At 41.2% G+C, this 16,777-nt stretch overlaps 1 protein-coding gene across 2 annotated transcripts; it reads right to left on the reverse strand.

Annotated features, from left to right (window-relative positions):
• Positions 1–3,417: 3,417 nt before the first annotated feature.
• LOC308387192 (endothelial cell-selective adhesion molecule-like) lies at positions 3,418–12,405 on the reverse strand. 2 transcript variants are annotated; one of them, XM_080867097.1, is made up of 9 exons: positions 12,108–12,405; positions 11,802–11,995; positions 11,675–11,766; positions 9,286–9,437; positions 6,591–6,783; positions 6,331–6,486; positions 6,022–6,144; positions 5,010–5,145; positions 3,418–4,534 (listed from the first exon to the last, which is right to left on the reverse strand). In XM_080867097.1, exons 2-9 carry the CDS (start codon positions 11,978–11,980, stop codon positions 3,997–3,999), a joined length of 1,569 nt encoding a protein of 522 aa, XP_080723223.1. In that variant the 5' UTR covers positions 11,981–11,995; positions 12,108–12,405; the 3' UTR covers positions 3,418–3,996. The 2 variants fall into 2 exon arrangements, with proteins under 2 accessions (XP_080723223.1, XP_080723222.1); XM_080867096.1 differs by lacking the exons at positions 11,675–11,766; positions 11,802–11,995; positions 12,108–12,405 and adding an exon at positions 10,848–11,650.
• Between the last annotated feature and the right edge of the window lie 4,372 nt (positions 12,406–16,777).

A 16,777-nucleotide genomic window follows, 5' to 3' on the forward strand; every position in this document is an offset into this window, starting at 1 on the left:
GCTGGTCCTCTCTTGGTGCTGGATTGTTTAATGACAGATCCTTGTCAGCTTTTTTCTAACAAAAACGCCAAAGGAAAACCCTGTGTCCTTTCAAGCTCAGTCATCAATCCTTCCTTCCTTCTACAAGCTTGCCAAGAAGACAAAATTGGTAAAACTTGGAAAACAAGAATAAAACAAAACTCACAAACAGCTGATCTTTTTAAATTTTAATTGAAAATATAATACAAGGCATTTTCAATGAACATAAATATGGAAGATACAAGTGCACACTGCACATTATTGTCTACAGTTTAGGCCGTCTGTATAAATAAGCATATTTGTTTGGCCACCAATTTGTCCACAGCAGTTATACAATCCACACTGGTTTATAACTCAGTGTGATAGTGAGCACTTCTTTCACTTTTCTTAATGTGCTTTTTATACATGTACAATATAAAAATAAAGGCTTGCGTTGAATACATTTGAATGTCCATAATGTACACTTTTAAAGGACACAGAGTCTTAAATGCACAGCAAACAGATTTCCTCTTTTCTTTCAACTTCCCTCATGAAATCTTGACTTTAGTCTTGAGCTTATATTCTCAAGTGGTTTGCATGAGATGCTTTTACAGTATGTTTTCCTTCAACCTCATCAGCCTTCATCTCAGAATGTCATGTAAATAATTGTAAAAATATCTGTGCACATTAACCAAAAGCTTAAATAACAAACATATGCTCCAGTGTAATTACACTACAGCAGAATATGACCACACTTTCTTCTCTTTTCCAAATCTAAATCATATTCAGTAACAACAGACATTACAAATAGCGCTAACGTGTAAAAACATAATAAATAGTTTTAGTTCTTAACTAATGAAAAGAAGTTCTGGAATCATTCAGTGTATTAAAATGACCTTAGCTATTTGGATACATTCTTACAAATGTGATTTTTACAAAACAGTGCCTCCCTCACAGCAGTTTTTATTCAAAATATGTCCACACATTTTGGAAATGGAAAATAGTTTCTGAACCAAATCTAGTTTATTTGTTTCAGATTAGAAGCAAACTGAAACACATTTGTTAACTTCCAAGGTGCATAAAGAAAGTCTAAAGAGGTCGAGATTCCAGGAATATCTGTAGTGCAAGACTGATGGTCCTGCAATAATGTTGATGGAGTCTTTAGGTTTTTAGCCAAAAACTCCATCAGCTTAAATGAAACTTGATAAAATGGCTCAAATTTGCTGACCTAACAATGCATCTCGAGGCTTCTTAACAGACTTTCGTGCGCTTTACGCTTGTTAACATTTCCCCAAATATTTCTAAGTAGAATGTGAATACTTGATATACTCAAGTAAAGAAACTATAGAAATTTGTCAAATTTGTGCTACATAACTGTATATCCACAATTTTTTTCCAAGGAGTTTAAATACATAAGTACTGAAGTGTGGTGGACCATTTTGAAAGGAGACCTGCCTTATGGTTCTAATCCTGATGTGATGCATAGTGGTGCTCTGCTGCTAGCTGATATATTTGGTGGCCTCTTTTTGATCTTCAGTTCAATTCAATTTTATTTATACAGCAAATCACAACAACAGTTGCCTCAAGGCGCTTTATATTGTAAGGTGGACCCTACAATAATACGGAGAAATAATACAAAGAAAGTCATATTATTGTTAGTTGCCCAACAGTAATATGACCCGCTTTGGCAACAGTGGGAAGGAAAAACTCCCTTTTAACAGGAATAATCCTCCAGCAGAACCAGGCTCAGGGAAGGGCGGCAATCTACCGCGACTGGTTGGGTTGTGGCAGATGGCCGGTTGTATATTTTTTCAGTTTCTTGATCCACTACTGGTCAAAGAAGGTGGCTCCTACTCCCTCTTGTTAAAAGCGAGAGCTTTATCCTCACTGTGCGGGACTGTGTGATCACCGGGTGTCTTTCTCTAATGCTATAAGCTCTTTGCGCCAGTCTAGAAGAACAGGTCCAAATAATGAATGTATGTAATGAATTTATGCTGATGACGCAGATGATGACTAAGTTACAAAAGAATGCCAACACAAAGTGGTAATAAAGGCAAACACGTCCCCTGTTTCTGTTGTCCATAAAGGCTGCACTCAACAACGTGCTACCAATTACCCCCCAAAATTCACATATTTACAATTTGAATGCTGCAGGCAACTTTAAATGATTAGTTATTAGCTATTAGCAGTGATGGGAATAACGGCATTACTTTTTTCAGTAATGAGTAATCTAACTAATTACTATTCCTATCGTTACAACGCCGTTACAGTTACTAACAAGAAAATGCGCTCCGTTACTATTTTTCAACAAACAGACGATTGAAGCTGTGTTCAGCTTACTGCATCTTATATCAGTTGCATGGAAGTAGCTGTAAGTAATGTGGACGCTACAGCGTTAAGTAGCTGCGCGCGCTCCCGCGGACGGTAATCATGATCACTGTCTAACGAAAAAGAGAGAGAGAGAGAGAGTTTTGTGACGTTTAGCGTGTTTGGAGTGTGTAGTTAGTGTGTAGTGTTGTGGATAGTTTTGTGTTGTGTGTCAGAACAATGAGGCGACTGCTGTCTCCAGGTAGAAACAGGAGTGATACACCTGCTGCTGTCAGACCTGCAGGTATCAGGCTGTGATGTTCTCCTTTATAGTGGACAGAAATTGTGTTTTTGGAGTGGCACAAATAATTTGTGTTGCATCTTATTGAATGCAGAACAACTGATTGTTCTGTAAATAGTTTGAAATGGTTATTTAAAAAATCAAGGTAAAAGGTAAATGGATGCAAATAACGTTGTTGTTTGCAAAACTTGTGCATAGGATTTTAAAATTGACAATTTATATTTGCATTTAAAGTTATGAAATATAATTCATTAAACATGTTTGTTGTTGTTACAGTAAAAAATATAACTTTTTCTACTCTGATTTTATGTTTTTTGTCTGATTTTAGATCAATTGTGTTAATACAGTATGTCAAAATGAAAACATAACTGGAAATTCAGACACGTGAGGTTGTGCTGAAAAGAATGATACCAAACAAGTAAACAGTTTTTAAAGGTGAAATGTAGAGGTCAAATCAGAAGTGGTTAAAATGGCCAATTATACCCTGGACCCCAGAGGGTTAAACATTTTTATAAAGTAACGCAATAGTTACTTTTCAAGTAATTAATTACTTTTAGAATATTGTAACTCAGTTACTAACAGTTACTTTTTTGAAGAAGTAACTAGTAACTATAATTAATTACCTTTTCAAAGTAACTTCCCCAACACTGGTTATTAGTACTAGTCAAGAATATAAGCAAATTTACTGTTCTGCAGTCCTAAACAGCTCAGTATTATCAGAAGCTTTTGCTCATCTGTATTTAAAGAAGTGAGTTTAAAAGCATTTTGAAAGCAAGTTGAAAACCCAACAGAAGCAAAGCCAAGAAAAAGGATTAGGATACTTTGCAAGGGCAAACTTTATCACACAACACATTATGTTGTCTTTTGATGTCTGGTGCTGAAATAGAGTTAATAATACATAGATTAAACCCAGTGTTTATGAGCAACATTCTCCTTCTTAAACAGTAATGACCTATGAGTCCTTCAGGTAGTTTCTCTAAATAAAGACAATGGATAAAGTGTAGCATGCTGGTGCTCTTTTTTTTCTGTCCGTGAGATTAGCACACACAGCGTTCCAGCTGCGGTTAGTAAATGGCAGGAGGAAAACAGTTTGGAAGAAATTACATTTAAAAATCTAAATATGAAAAATGAAAACATTAAAATCCATAAAGTAGAAAAGATGATACTGGACAAATGTATGAAAATCATATCTATACATAGTTTCAAATGTGTACAGTGCATACAGAGTACAAAAGAACTATAAGTAAGTATTCTTAAAGGAAGTAAACAGTGTGTCTGAGAGCTTGTTGGCATCAGTAAATGACCTTTCATTTTAAATTCTTTGCTAAATATTAAAGTCCCTTTGAAAAATCAGCAATTGATCCTTTGTGAGAGTATTCCCTTAGCTCATGCTAGACTAGAGATCCGGCCTGGTTCTGTGCAGGAACCATAATGGGCACGCCTCCCATTCGGGTGATGTTGGAGGCCATGATGGTGGAGGTGGGTAGTGGTGGCGGGGAGGGAGCGGTCTGGAGCTGCAGCCGAGGCTGGTTGTACGTTTGCGGCAGCGCCTGTGCCTGAGGCAACTGGGTGTAGCGCTCGGGTCTGGGCATGGAACCGCCATTGCTGCCGGCCTCGGGGGACAATGGCTGTTCACGTGGCAGGGTGGTGTTGTTGTTGTAGCTGTAATGGGTGGGAGTGGAGGCCCCTTGGTGGCGGGACGGTCTATAGCCGGCATTGCTGCCTGTGGCGGTGATGATGGATGCAGTGTCTGAGGGGGGGCGCTGTGGATACTGCTGCAGGTGGTGGTGGTGGTTGTTGTGGTGATGGGAGGACTCTTTGTGGTGTGGGCTGGAGGCGATGGAGGACAGGGTGCCATTCTTGGAGATGATGTCAGAACCCATGCCGCTCTTAGCCCATGACACACGCTTGGGAGCCTGAGCATCCTCCCTGTAGACATCGAGGTGCAGGATTACTTATTTGTGGCGTGTAGATTACTTTTAGAAATGCATAATTAGTTCACAGTAACACTGAAATGGAGTACTTCATTAAATCTTGAAACTATGGTAATTTGTTTCTGCTATCACAGGATATGAAAATTAAATCTGAAAAACAGGCTTCTTAAACAGGTGTGATAGAATCACTTTAGTTTGAGAAATGTGCAAGATCAAAATGTGCATTCCTGTGCAATTGGTACATGTCAAAAGTAAAACCTGGGTCATCTGCAAAGGACTAAAATGAATTTGATTCAAAGCAGCAGCAACAAGAACTTCATCTACCAACGCTGCCACTTATGACTTGCCTGAACTGACACTGTTTAGCACTGTGGCAAAAGGGTCCTGGTTCAGATCTGCTGGCCAGCTGAGATGCTGTTACGAATTTTAAATGATAAAATTCTGCTTGCATTTAAGCCACACTGACTCACTTGATTTCATTGGCCAAGTCATCCTCGTTGTTTCTTCTCCTTATCACGAAGACAAAAGCGAGGCACACAAAAAGGAGGAAGATGAAGCCAGCCACTGAGCCAACTGTGGCACCAACAATCACCCCCACTTTATTGGCTGGAATTAAAGAACATACAATTACTATCTCAAAGAATTTAAAAACACTTTTATTACCTCATTTCGTGTAGAATCAATAGTACTTGTACAGCACTGGCTAGAAAAGCAGATTAATGTTTTATATTCGAGTCATGTAAAGATGTCCTTTCTGTTTGACATAGAGATGGACTAATCAGGTGACCAGTTGTGCTGTGGCCTAGCAAATCAGTTTTAAGCTACAATTCAGTTTCATTTATATAGGGACAAATCACAACAGCTGTTGCCTCAAGGCGCTTTATATTGTAATGTAAAGACACTACAATAATGCTGCGATGTTGATCACTAATTTACCGCTGTCCATTGTTTTCAGGCTTCTGCAACATTATATATTCCCAGGACGCTAGGTTGTGTTGGGCATGGTTGACTGTCCAGACTCATGTTAAAGTAAGACAAATTCAGCCAACTTTGACAAAAGTATAATTTTCTTAGCTGCTGAATAGAAAAGTCAGCTAAGCTAATGGTTACAATGTAAAATGTCACAGCCCTATGCTAGCAACATTAAACATGTCTGGCAAACAGGGTTTGTTTTTTACTTTGAATCTGTGTAAGTCATGAGTGATAGGGGTTTATAATGATACTTTTGCTAAATTATTGTATATTTGTAATATTTTAATATATATGTAAGAAAGTTCGCTGCATATTCATTTAGTTTTCTTATGACGTGTCAGCAGTCATAAGAAATTAGTAGGATATGATCGTGTCCAACAGAAATAATTAATTACATCGATGCTCGCTGTTCATGCTTGATAATAGTGTATCTGAATGTGTGGTCCATAACTATTTTTCATCACTTATTTTTATTAATAAACCATAACCAGGGTTACACTTGCTGCGTACAGTTGGTAATGTGCAGGTCGATTGCGCAGCTCTTTTCTGCCACCGTGTTGCTGGCTGTGCACACGTATTTCCCCGACATGTTGCTGCTCAGGTTGTTCAGCTTCAGAGTGCCAGTCTTCTCATCTAACACAGCAGTTTACATGGAAAAGACAGTCAAACACACATGAAGACACATTATTTCACATGTATAACAGTTCTCAAAGATGTGCTAAGTGACAATCCCAAAAGACGGTGTGCAGGCTGCTTTTTCTATCAATAATTCACATTTATAGCAAACAATGACTCTTTGTTTTTTCGCTGTGCACTCACTGAGCATGGGTGAGAAGAAGACCTCAGAGGTGGGGCTGGTTTTCTTCCACTTGTACAAAGGAATAGGTTTCCCAGAGCTGGACATGCAGATCAGAGTAACATTTCCTTTTACCTCTGGCTTCCCTGTCATAGAGCACTTCGGAACAGAAGGAGGGACTGAGGGGAGAGGATTATGTAATGTTTTATTACAAGACTTTCTGTTTTACTGTTTCACAGTGAATCTGAGAAGTACAGCTGTGCAACGGGTGAATTTCCCTTACCTTTCACATCCAGGGTAACCGTTTCAGTAATACCATCATTAACAATCTGAAAGATGTAGCTTCCTGAATCGGACTCCCGGGTGTTGTTGATGTAGAACGACACATCTGATGATGGCATCTGATGTAGGAAACCGACACGGCCCTTAAACTGTCCGTCAAACACCTTCACCTCGTTGTCGGTGTAGGAGATGATCTGGACAGAAGGACAGAAAGCAAGCGTCACATGAAACAAAAAGAAGATTAAAAAAAGGGGTTTTTTTGGGGTCTTTTAGTACATAAAAGAAAGCACACGAAGAAGTAGTTGTGCATAACAGATATCACTGACCTGTGTCACTGACATCCAGGTCAGGGATGTAATGGACTTTGTATTTATCCAAAACATTTCCAGAGATTTATTTGCTAAATGTCCAAGTGCAAGACTTTAAAGAAAAGAAAGTTTCACTAACACTGGTAAAATCAGCAGTGCTTACAGAGGAAAGTTCAGGACATCTTCAACAACTCACCTTAGTATCACTGACATTGGACAGAAGTTAGCTTCACTGACTCATCAACCTTTACTGGACTCTACACAAAGTTTTACAGCCTCCTCCAAAGCAACTACACATGACGCATATCGGCAGGTGAGGTAAACAGTGCACGGCGGACTCACAGCCCACACTTTAAAAAGGTACGTTCTCAGTTTAAACATTGGACATGTTTTCTATGTTCAGTTGTGAATAAAATAAAATCTAACCTTCACATTTCCACCTATAAGGCCAAATTAAACAGTAATATTAATGTTCTTGAACCTGATCTATAAATTCTCAGCTCTCATTCTCTGCAATTTAATTAACACAAATTATGCAGGTCTGTATTGTTAGATAAATACTACATTCTAACGAATATGGCTCTTGTACAATAAAAAACAAAACACAACAAAAGAAGCCTGATATAAAACCTAGTTCCAGCATATGTATCTCTGCAGTGGAAGGGGCTGAAATACAGTATAAATAGAACGGTTCAAGGCAGATGCATCATTTACAGTAAAAAGTAAAGATGTTCTTAGATTAAAATCTGTTTTCTTTGAGTAATCTAGTCACCTGATGGTCTGGACCTTGATCACTTGCTGTAACTGATGGAACCTTGAATTCTGCTTTATACCAGAGAATCCTGAAGGAAAAGCTCCTGCCATCAGCTTGTATTCTGAAGTTCAATTACATTTGAGTTAAGCACCAGGAAAGTGATCCAGAACATAGCAGCAAAAGAAAAAATGAAGGTTTTGGAGTGATCAAAATAGTCAAAGACCGGACTTAAATCTGATTGAGATGCTTTGGCAAGACCTTAAACAGACCGTTTATTCTCAAAAGCCCTCCAATGTGAAAGAATTAAACCATTCTGCAAAGAAGAGTGGGCCAAAATCACTCCACAGTGATCTAAAAGCATCATCGCCTGTTACCTTAAAGGTAAGAACGGTGAGGAGCAAAAACTGTCTGTTTAAAAGAGAAGATGAACTGAGGGGCTGCACCAAGAACTCATGCATTGGTATTTATGATTACTTTCAACTACAAATGATGCCAAGCAACTCTAATAGCATTCAAAAACAAAACCAAGAGCTGGAAAAGGCACAATAGGTTCTTGTCAATTATTTTCTCCATATTACTATTATTATATTATGCATAGGAAACATATATTAGCAGTTTGGAAAAAATATCACTTTGTCAAATTTTAGTTACTTACATAATTAGTACCATACCACCCCATTAGAGCACTTTGCTCTCAGACTGTAGGCTTACTTGTTGTTCCTAGGATATTTAAAAGTAGAATGGGAGGAAGAGCCTTCAGTTTTCAGGCCCCGCTTCTGTGGAACCAGATTTGGATTGGGGAGACAGACACTATCTCTACTTTTAAAATTAGGATTCAGAGTTTCCTTCTTGCTAAAGTAGTACAGTTAGGGCGTGATCAGGTGACCCTGAGTTATGCTGAGGCTGCTGGAGGATTCCCATGATGCACTGAGTATTTCTTCTTCAGTCACCTTTCTCGCTCACTATGTGTTTATATACATATTATTTCTAGTTAATAATCTCTGTCTCACTTCCACAGCATGTCTTATCCTGTCTTCCTTCTCTCACCCCAACTGGTCGCAGCAGATGGCCCCGCCCCTCCCTGAGCCTGGTTCTGCCGCAGGTTTCTTCCTGTTAAAACTGAGTTTTTACTTCCCACTGTTGCCAAAGTGCTTGCTCATAGGGGGTCATATGATTGTTGGGTTTTTCTCTCTATTATTGTAGGATCTACCTTACACTATAAAGTGACTTGAGGTGACTGTTGTTGTGATTTGGTGCTGTATAAATAAAATACAATAGAATTGAACAATTTGTCAGAGGGGAATTGCTCACTTTATCTTGTCTAAACACATACGACTCTGAATAGATTGCAGTTAAGTTTTGTTCTTTTATCAGTGAAAATGTTTTTACATTTAATGAATGTTTCTTCCTGTAAAGAGTAAAGTAAGGTGAGACACTAAGGGAAATAATAATAAAAAAAACCCCCTGTATCCTTTCCCTTCTTGAGTTCTCTTTCTTCCCCTAAATCTATTTGATTGTGATCCTCCTTTTGGATCATCTATCTGCACAGCACAGTAGTATTAGAAACCTTTAAGTCTTTTCTTGTCTTGGCTTGATATACAGTATATTAGACTTAAGTGTAATTGTTTCCTTACCATCTTCATCTGGCTGGTGTTAGGCATCAAAAAGTTCCAGGCGATACTCTTGGAATTTGGGTTGCCGCCAGTGTACCGGGCCTGCAGCTCCACATACTGACCCTCGATCACTTCTCCATTTTTCAGGGGTATTAAAAAGTTGGCCCATATGCCTGGATGAAGGAAGAAAGGGAAAAAATACACTGTAAAAATCACAGTTTTTTATTACTTTTGTCACGGACCCGGTGCCGGGGACTCGGGGTTCGTGAACAGTGTGGACCTTTATTGTTATTAGTGTATTGGATGTATGTTTGCTGCACTGTGCTCTTGTGTTCCATGCTGGTGTGTGTGTGTGTGTGAGGCTGGAGGATGAAGGACAGCCACCTGCAGGCCTGATGGGTGTGGCCCTGCCAGCTGCTGGTCACGCCTAGCTTACCACACACCTGCTTCTGATCAGGATCGTCGGGGGAGCTACTTAACAGAGCGATGGAGCTTCCTCCGGCGCAGGATCGTTGAGTTAGACTCCATGTCAGTGTTTCTAGTGTTGTTAAAGTGTATGCCTGCCGGAGTTGGTGCCATAACGGCTGTGTCTGTGTTTTTCCCCAGGAGGACAGCGGAACACAGGACTGCAAGACACACGGGGTGTGTGAAGGCACAGGGGCAGAGAGCACGGGATACCAGCACTTGGGAGAAGACACGTCACGGGAGTCGAGGGAGCACTTTTGGAGATTTAATGTGTGGTGTACAATTACCTCACTGTAAATAAACCCACTGTTCATTCCATTAAGTCTGCGTTTTGGGTCCTTTCTCCTACATCCCCCACGGTCTGCCCTCCAGACCGTGACAGAACGATCCTGCCAGATGGACCCAGCGGACTTTTCGGAGAGGTTCAGGAGGGAGGTGACAGACAAAGTAAATCGTCTATGTGAACTGTGGCTGGAAGCGCACGCGGAGGGTTTACGTTGTGCTGTGGAGAAGCGGTTGCAGGAAACACTGACTTGTTTTCCCTGGGTGTTGGACAATCTTTTTCCGATTGTGGCGGATTTCCTGCTCAACACCCTTCACCTCCACTCTCCGATCCAGGCTGCCCCCCCACTTGGCCAGCCTGAGGTTCTTCAGCCTGATACGCCGGCCCCGACGTCTACCCGGAAACGGCGTTCGCGCCGCCGGCGTTCCTCACCGCAGCCGCCCTCCCGGACATCTCAAGAACCGGCTGTGGTGAGTAATAAGGACACTTTTTCATTTCTCACCCCATCTGCTTTTTTGTTTTCAGTGGATGGTGACACCGCTGACGCTGCTGCAAGCCGGCCAACAGTACAACTAGCGTGGCCTCATTCAGCAGTCTCCACGCCACTGGCGGCTTCACCATCTGCGGTTGTAGCGCCGTCATCATCCCATTGCAGCCAGCTGAGCAGCCACTTCCGCTCTCATAGCTGGAATGCTAGGTGACTCTGAGAGATGGTTAGAATTGTGACAGCTGGGTGCAGTAACTCTGGAGGCTGTGGATCCATATATGGACCTAGCATATTCATTATCAAGTAGCACGCGTAACCTTGATCTTTCCGCCACCGTGTCAAACTCACCTTCATCTTCAGTCAGACGTACTCTCATCAGCTGCAGCAAGTCGGCCGTCACGGCTGAGCATGCATCGATCTTTCTTCGAAATTCTTGACTTGGTGAGGTTTGGAGTCGAATTCTGTCATACTGTTCCTTTAATTCAGACTCAAGCTTCTCAGCCTCATCCATCATATCATACATGTCACTCTCAGAGCATACTTGCTTTAACTTTGTGCGAATGTCTCTTACGTTGCTTTTCCATTTCTCGTATGTTGCTTTGAACCTCTTCTCCTTTTGAGTTAACTCTTGATCTTTCAGTTCCTGCATTTTTGGCGTTAATCGCCTTTCACGAGAGGATTTTCTTGCTTTTGTCTCAGATTTCTCAGACACTACACTTTTTTCCTCTTCCAAATCCCCTGCATCTTGTACTTCTGACATAACATCAGGGTGACTATGACCATCTTTAGACATTTTCAGACTTTAAAGGGGGTATCTTATGAAGAGGACAAGATAACTAAGGTAATTACAAGAATGGATGTAATAGGCGGAGAATTATTAAAATTAACACAAAGGAACCTTAGCTTAGATTCTTACGTATGACAGCAAATAAATTTTCAGTTTCAGCCTTCATGAAGCTTGCAAGCAACAGGTAAGAAAACAACAATAATTTCCAGAACTTCAACAGATTGTCCTTTTTTTTTTTTCTTTTTCTTTTTTTGTTTGTTTGTTTTTTTTACACAATCCGAAATTTGAACACAATTAATTCCTTGTCCATTACAGCAAATTTGTAGCTCATGTTCTATCCATCAACTCATGAGGCATAATAACTGCGCAATATAGCCTGAGGACTCACGCTTTAGCCTGAAACCGCTTCTTGGAGTGTCCGCTGAATCTGCAGCTCCCGATTGGTTGTCACAAAATGCAAAGCAACGTGTCCACTGAAGCCTGTAGCTCGCTGCAGGATGAGAAGCAACCGAGACCTGTAGCTCGCTGCAGGATGAGAAGCAACCGAGACCTGTAGCTTGCTGCAGGATGAGAAGAGCTTTGCACACCGAAGCCTCCAGATGGATTGGGACACGTTTTCACTGTTTCTACTCTGGTCGAAAGAATCCACGCTTCGTACTGATGTCCACAATTCTTTTATTCCTCTCACAATCATGGAGCACCGTGAAAACTAGAAACAAGTAAAATAATATCGATAGCACATATGATATTCATCTCAGCCACTTATTTCCTTTCACAAGGTGCACAAGTGTTAAACAAATAACAGCATAATGATTTTTTACCGTGTACGCCTTGTAAAACCAGCAGTAGAAAAGTTGTATATTCCGAAAAGTCCGCCGTGTTACCGTTCTGTCTTGTCTCTCCCGCGCACAACTTCCGGTTCCCGCAACTCACAGGAAGTGACTACTTCACAATAATATTTTAACAGAAACATTTCTTATAAGCAGGATATATCACTGGATTCATAGATTACCTTTCCTACTGCAAATGTACACAAGCATGAGAAGCAAATAAAGAAAACAAATAGAAAACAATAACGATCTCAGATTCACTTTGGTGTTGTCATGGCAACCCACACAAACATTTCAGCGTCAGCTACATGGCTCTTGTACAATAAAAAACAAAACACAACAAAAGAAGCCTGATATAAAACCTAGTTCCAGCATATGTATCTCTGCAGTGGAAGGGGCTGAAATACAGTATAAATAGAACGGTTCAAGGCAGATGCATCATTTACAGTAAAAAGTAAAGATGTTCTTAGATTAAAATCTGTTTTCTTTGAGTAATCTAGTCACCTGATGGTCTGGACCTTGATCACTTGCTGTAACTGATGGAACCTTGAATTCTGCTTTATACCAGAGAATCCTGAAGGAAAATCTCCTGCCATCAGCTTGTATTCTGAAGTTCAATTACATTTGAGTTATGCACCAGGAAAGTGATCCAGAACATAGCAGCAAAAGAAAACAACTTAAATCTGATTGAGATGCTTTGGCAAGACCTTAAACAGACCGTTTATTCTCAAAAGCCCTCCAATGTGAAAGAATTAAAGCATTCTGCAAAGAAGAGTGGGCCAAAATCACTCCACAGTGATCTAAACGCATCATCGCCTGTTACCTTAAAGGTAAGAACGGTGAGGAGCAAAAACTGTCTGTTTAAGAGAGAAGATGAACTGAGGGGCTGCACCAAGAACTCATAAACATAAATATTACACATGTGGCCCAGAGAAAGAAGACTCGCGTTGTGAGTTTGCTAACCCTGATGTTTCCCTGCACATCAAGGATTGCTGTTAAAGCAGAATTGAAGTGTACTGTTCAAACACAGGGATTTTAAGTGGCACCATAGTGGGTTAAAACAAACAAACAAACATAAAAAAAAGGCATGTCGGTTTTTCCTGTGACTTTCATATTGTGGACAGTTAGAGCAAGGAATGCCAATTTCTCATGGTGAATCTTCAAAGACAGAGCAGAGTGGGTCTGCTTCAGTGGCGCACTGATCAGGTAATGAAAGCTGAACTTGTGTGAATTTCACTCTGGGTCTGTAAAAACTCAGATGAGCAATGTTCTGCCTGTAAAACATTGGTTTGATGTGTAAGTAACTAATCCACACCAGGATTATTTATAATAAAAGCATTTTTTTTTTAAATTGTGGATTTACTACTTTTCCTTGATTATTAAAGGACTACAACACCCAAACTAGTCATTACCTTTGCTTTAATTTTTTCTTTTTTTTTATTATAGCGAAAGTAGTCTTCAGGAAAAGTTCTCCAGGCTTCTTGAAGGACATTCAATTCAGTTCAATTCAAGTCAAGTTGGCTTTATTGTCACTTCAACCATATACAGTTTAACAGTACACAGTGAGGCGAAACAACGTTCCTCCAGGAACCAAGGTGCTACATGCAACATAAATTTACAACATAATTTAACAGAAAACTCTAAACTAGCTAACTAAGAGGCCTAGTTAGCTGGCTAGCAGAGACAAGACAGACTGACCTAACATAAATTACAACATAAATTAACAAAAAACTATCTAACTATCTAAGGATGACTTTTTTTTTTTGTTAATAGACAGCAGACAACAAAGTGCCCGTGCAAATGTGCAAACAAGAGCAGCAAGTGACAGTGTGACAAAAAAAAAAACACAACGTAACATAATAATAAGGTTTTGTGATGATGAGTTGAGGTAGTGGAGGAACAGTAAACATTCCTTAGTGTAGCAGCAAAAATTAGGAAGTGCAGAAGTTAGTGCAGAAAGTCCAGTAATAATATTGTGCAAAAGACCATTTACAGGTTGGTGTGTGCGATGGTTTGGTGGTGTAGGTCAGTGTGTTTGTGCTTGTGTTGATTAGTCAGTCCAGTCTCAATGTTTTGAGGTAGTTGAGTTAAGCTGAGTGATAATGTTAGTGTGTGTGTATGTGTGTGTGTGTGCGTGTTTATCAGTCAGTCCCTTTTTGCTGAGGAGACGGATGGCTTGTGGAAAAAAGCTGTTGCACAGTCTGGATGTGTGTGCCCGAATGCTTCGGTACCTTTTTCCAGATGGCAGGAGTGTGAAGAGTGTGTGAGAGGGGTGTGTCCGATCAGCCACAATGCTGGTGGCTTTGCGAATGCATCGTGTGGTGTAGATGTCCTCAATAGAGGGGAGAGAGACCCCGATGATCTTCTCTGCTGTTCCCACTATCCGCTGTAGGGTCTTGCGGTCTGATATGGCACAGTTCCCAAACCAGACAGTGATGCAGCCGCTCAGGATGCTCTCGATAGTTCCTCTATAGAAGGTGGTCAGGATCGGTGGTGGAAGCCGGGCCTTTCTCAGTCTTCTCAGAAAGAAGAGACGCTGTTGGGCTTTCTTGTGCAGGGAGCTGGTGTTGAGGGACCAGCCGAGGGCCGTCTCCAGGTGGACGCCCAGGAATTTGGTGCTGTCGACGATCTCCACAGAGGAGCCGTTGATGCTCAGCGGTGAGTGGTCGCCTCGTGTCCACCTAAAGTCAACAACCATCTCTTTTGTCTTGTCAACATTCAGAGACAGGTTGTTGTCTTTACACCAGTCCGTTAGTCTCTGCACTTCCTCTCTGTACGCTGACTCGTCGTTCTTGCTAATGAGACCCACCACGGTCGTGTCATCAGCGAACTTAATGATGTGATTTGAACTATGTGTTGCTACACAGTCATGAGTCAGCAGTGTGAACAATTCAATTCAATTCAATTCAATTCAATTTTATTTATATTGCACCAAATCACAACAACAGTCGCCTCACAGAGCTTTATATTGTACAGTAGATCGTACAATAATAGATACAGAGAAAAACCCAACAATCAACAATATGACCCCCTATGAGCAAGCACTTTGGCGACAGTGGGAAGGAAAAACTCCCTTTTAACAGGAAGAAACCTCCGGCAGAACCAGGCTCAGGGAGGGGCGGTCATCTGCTGCGACCGGTTGGGGTGAGAAGGAAGACAGGATAAAGACATGCATTCAAAGCTCTTCTTTTGGATGTTGGCTGCCTTTCCTTCCCTTCTCTGTCAAGATGATCCCACTATTCACTAATGTTGAGGTCCAGGGTTTGGGGAGGCCAATACACAACTGATAGCATTCCATAATGTGTTTTTCTATTTGAAGATGGTGGTGTTGTAAATGCTATTGTATAATTACGTTAGCACAATGGTGATAAGAAGGCCCCAACCCCGCCTTCCTAATGTGGGAGCCAACCAATAGGACCACTCCCTCCATGTCTGCGACCAGTGAGACCACAATCATCACCATCTAACAAGGTACCAGTGATATGAGACACATATGTTGCTTTCCACTTGTATGCACAATCATATTGGGTCACGGGTGGTATATGGGAAGTCTGGTAAACAGGTCCCTGGTGGCAGGAAACTAAGTCCGTGGGTCAGAGGGGGCCAGCCGAGATTCAGTCTCTGAGCATGTTACATGTAGGACACTGGGTTCTGTGTTCCCTCTGTTTAGTTTCTGCCCATGTGTTCCTTCTGTTCTCTGTCTGTTACTGTGTCTCTGAGTCCAGTCTGTGCATTTCCTGTTTTATTTTGAAGGTCTGTGTCTTATGTCAGTGTGTTCAGTTTTGTGCTCTCCCTGTCTCGTCTGTGTAATCAGTGTCAGCCGTGTCTCCCAGCTGTGTCCTTTCAGTCCTGTTCACCTCTTGTATTTAGTGTCTGAGTCTCACCCTGCTCGTCGTTGCGTCGTTCTTCATTCTACTCTGTTTGTTCTGTTTGCCCGGTTTCCTGTCTGTTGCTTTCCCAGTTTAGTTAGTTTTCTGTTCAATCGGCAAACTCCCAATAAAGACGGGTGTTTTGACTTCACATTTGCCTCTGTGAGTCCTGCTCTTGGGTTCCTGCCTGCCTTCACACAGCCATGACATTTTCTTCTTTTTTTTCCTGTTATTTATCTTCCTTCGTTGAGTCTCTGTTTCCTCCTTTTCTGCTTTTCTGCTTTGCAGTTTTTCACTTTTTCCTTTTTATTTGTTTCCTGTCTTTGTTCCTGCTGCTTTTATTGGAAGCAAGCTCCTCTGCAGAAAGAAACGCAATGTAGGACACATGTAGCTTTGGAAGATGGGTGCAACATTGACTGTCCAGCTCAGCTCAAAATTCAGTGTTTAGACATTTTCCTAGCTCTCCCATCTTCTTCTTCTTCATCCTCCTCCTCCCTTGGTCTCCTCCTCGAACCGTCTGGTACTGGGTTGGGGGGCAATAGCACAGGAGCATCCTGGCCATTGTCTCCATCGTCATCTGTGTCACTATCAGGAACACTTTCAGTGTCGCTCTCAGATCCCTCATCTTCCCACCACCTGATTTCATCAATAATTGGATCTTCTTCTGCTCCATTATTGTACACGGGTTGTTCTATTTCTAGAGGTGGATTTCTTTCTGTGTAATCTCCTGCTCCCATCTCTGCTCTATTAATGACCAATGGTCGTTCTATCTGTTGGGGTGGATTTCTTTCT

This window comes from Rhamphochromis sp. 'chilingali' (assembly GCF_963969265.1).
Source record: "Rhamphochromis sp. 'chilingali' genome assembly, chromosome: 19".
In the NCBI taxonomy this organism is placed as follows: Eukaryota; Metazoa; Chordata; class Actinopteri; order Cichliformes; family Cichlidae; genus Rhamphochromis; species Rhamphochromis sp. 'chilingali'.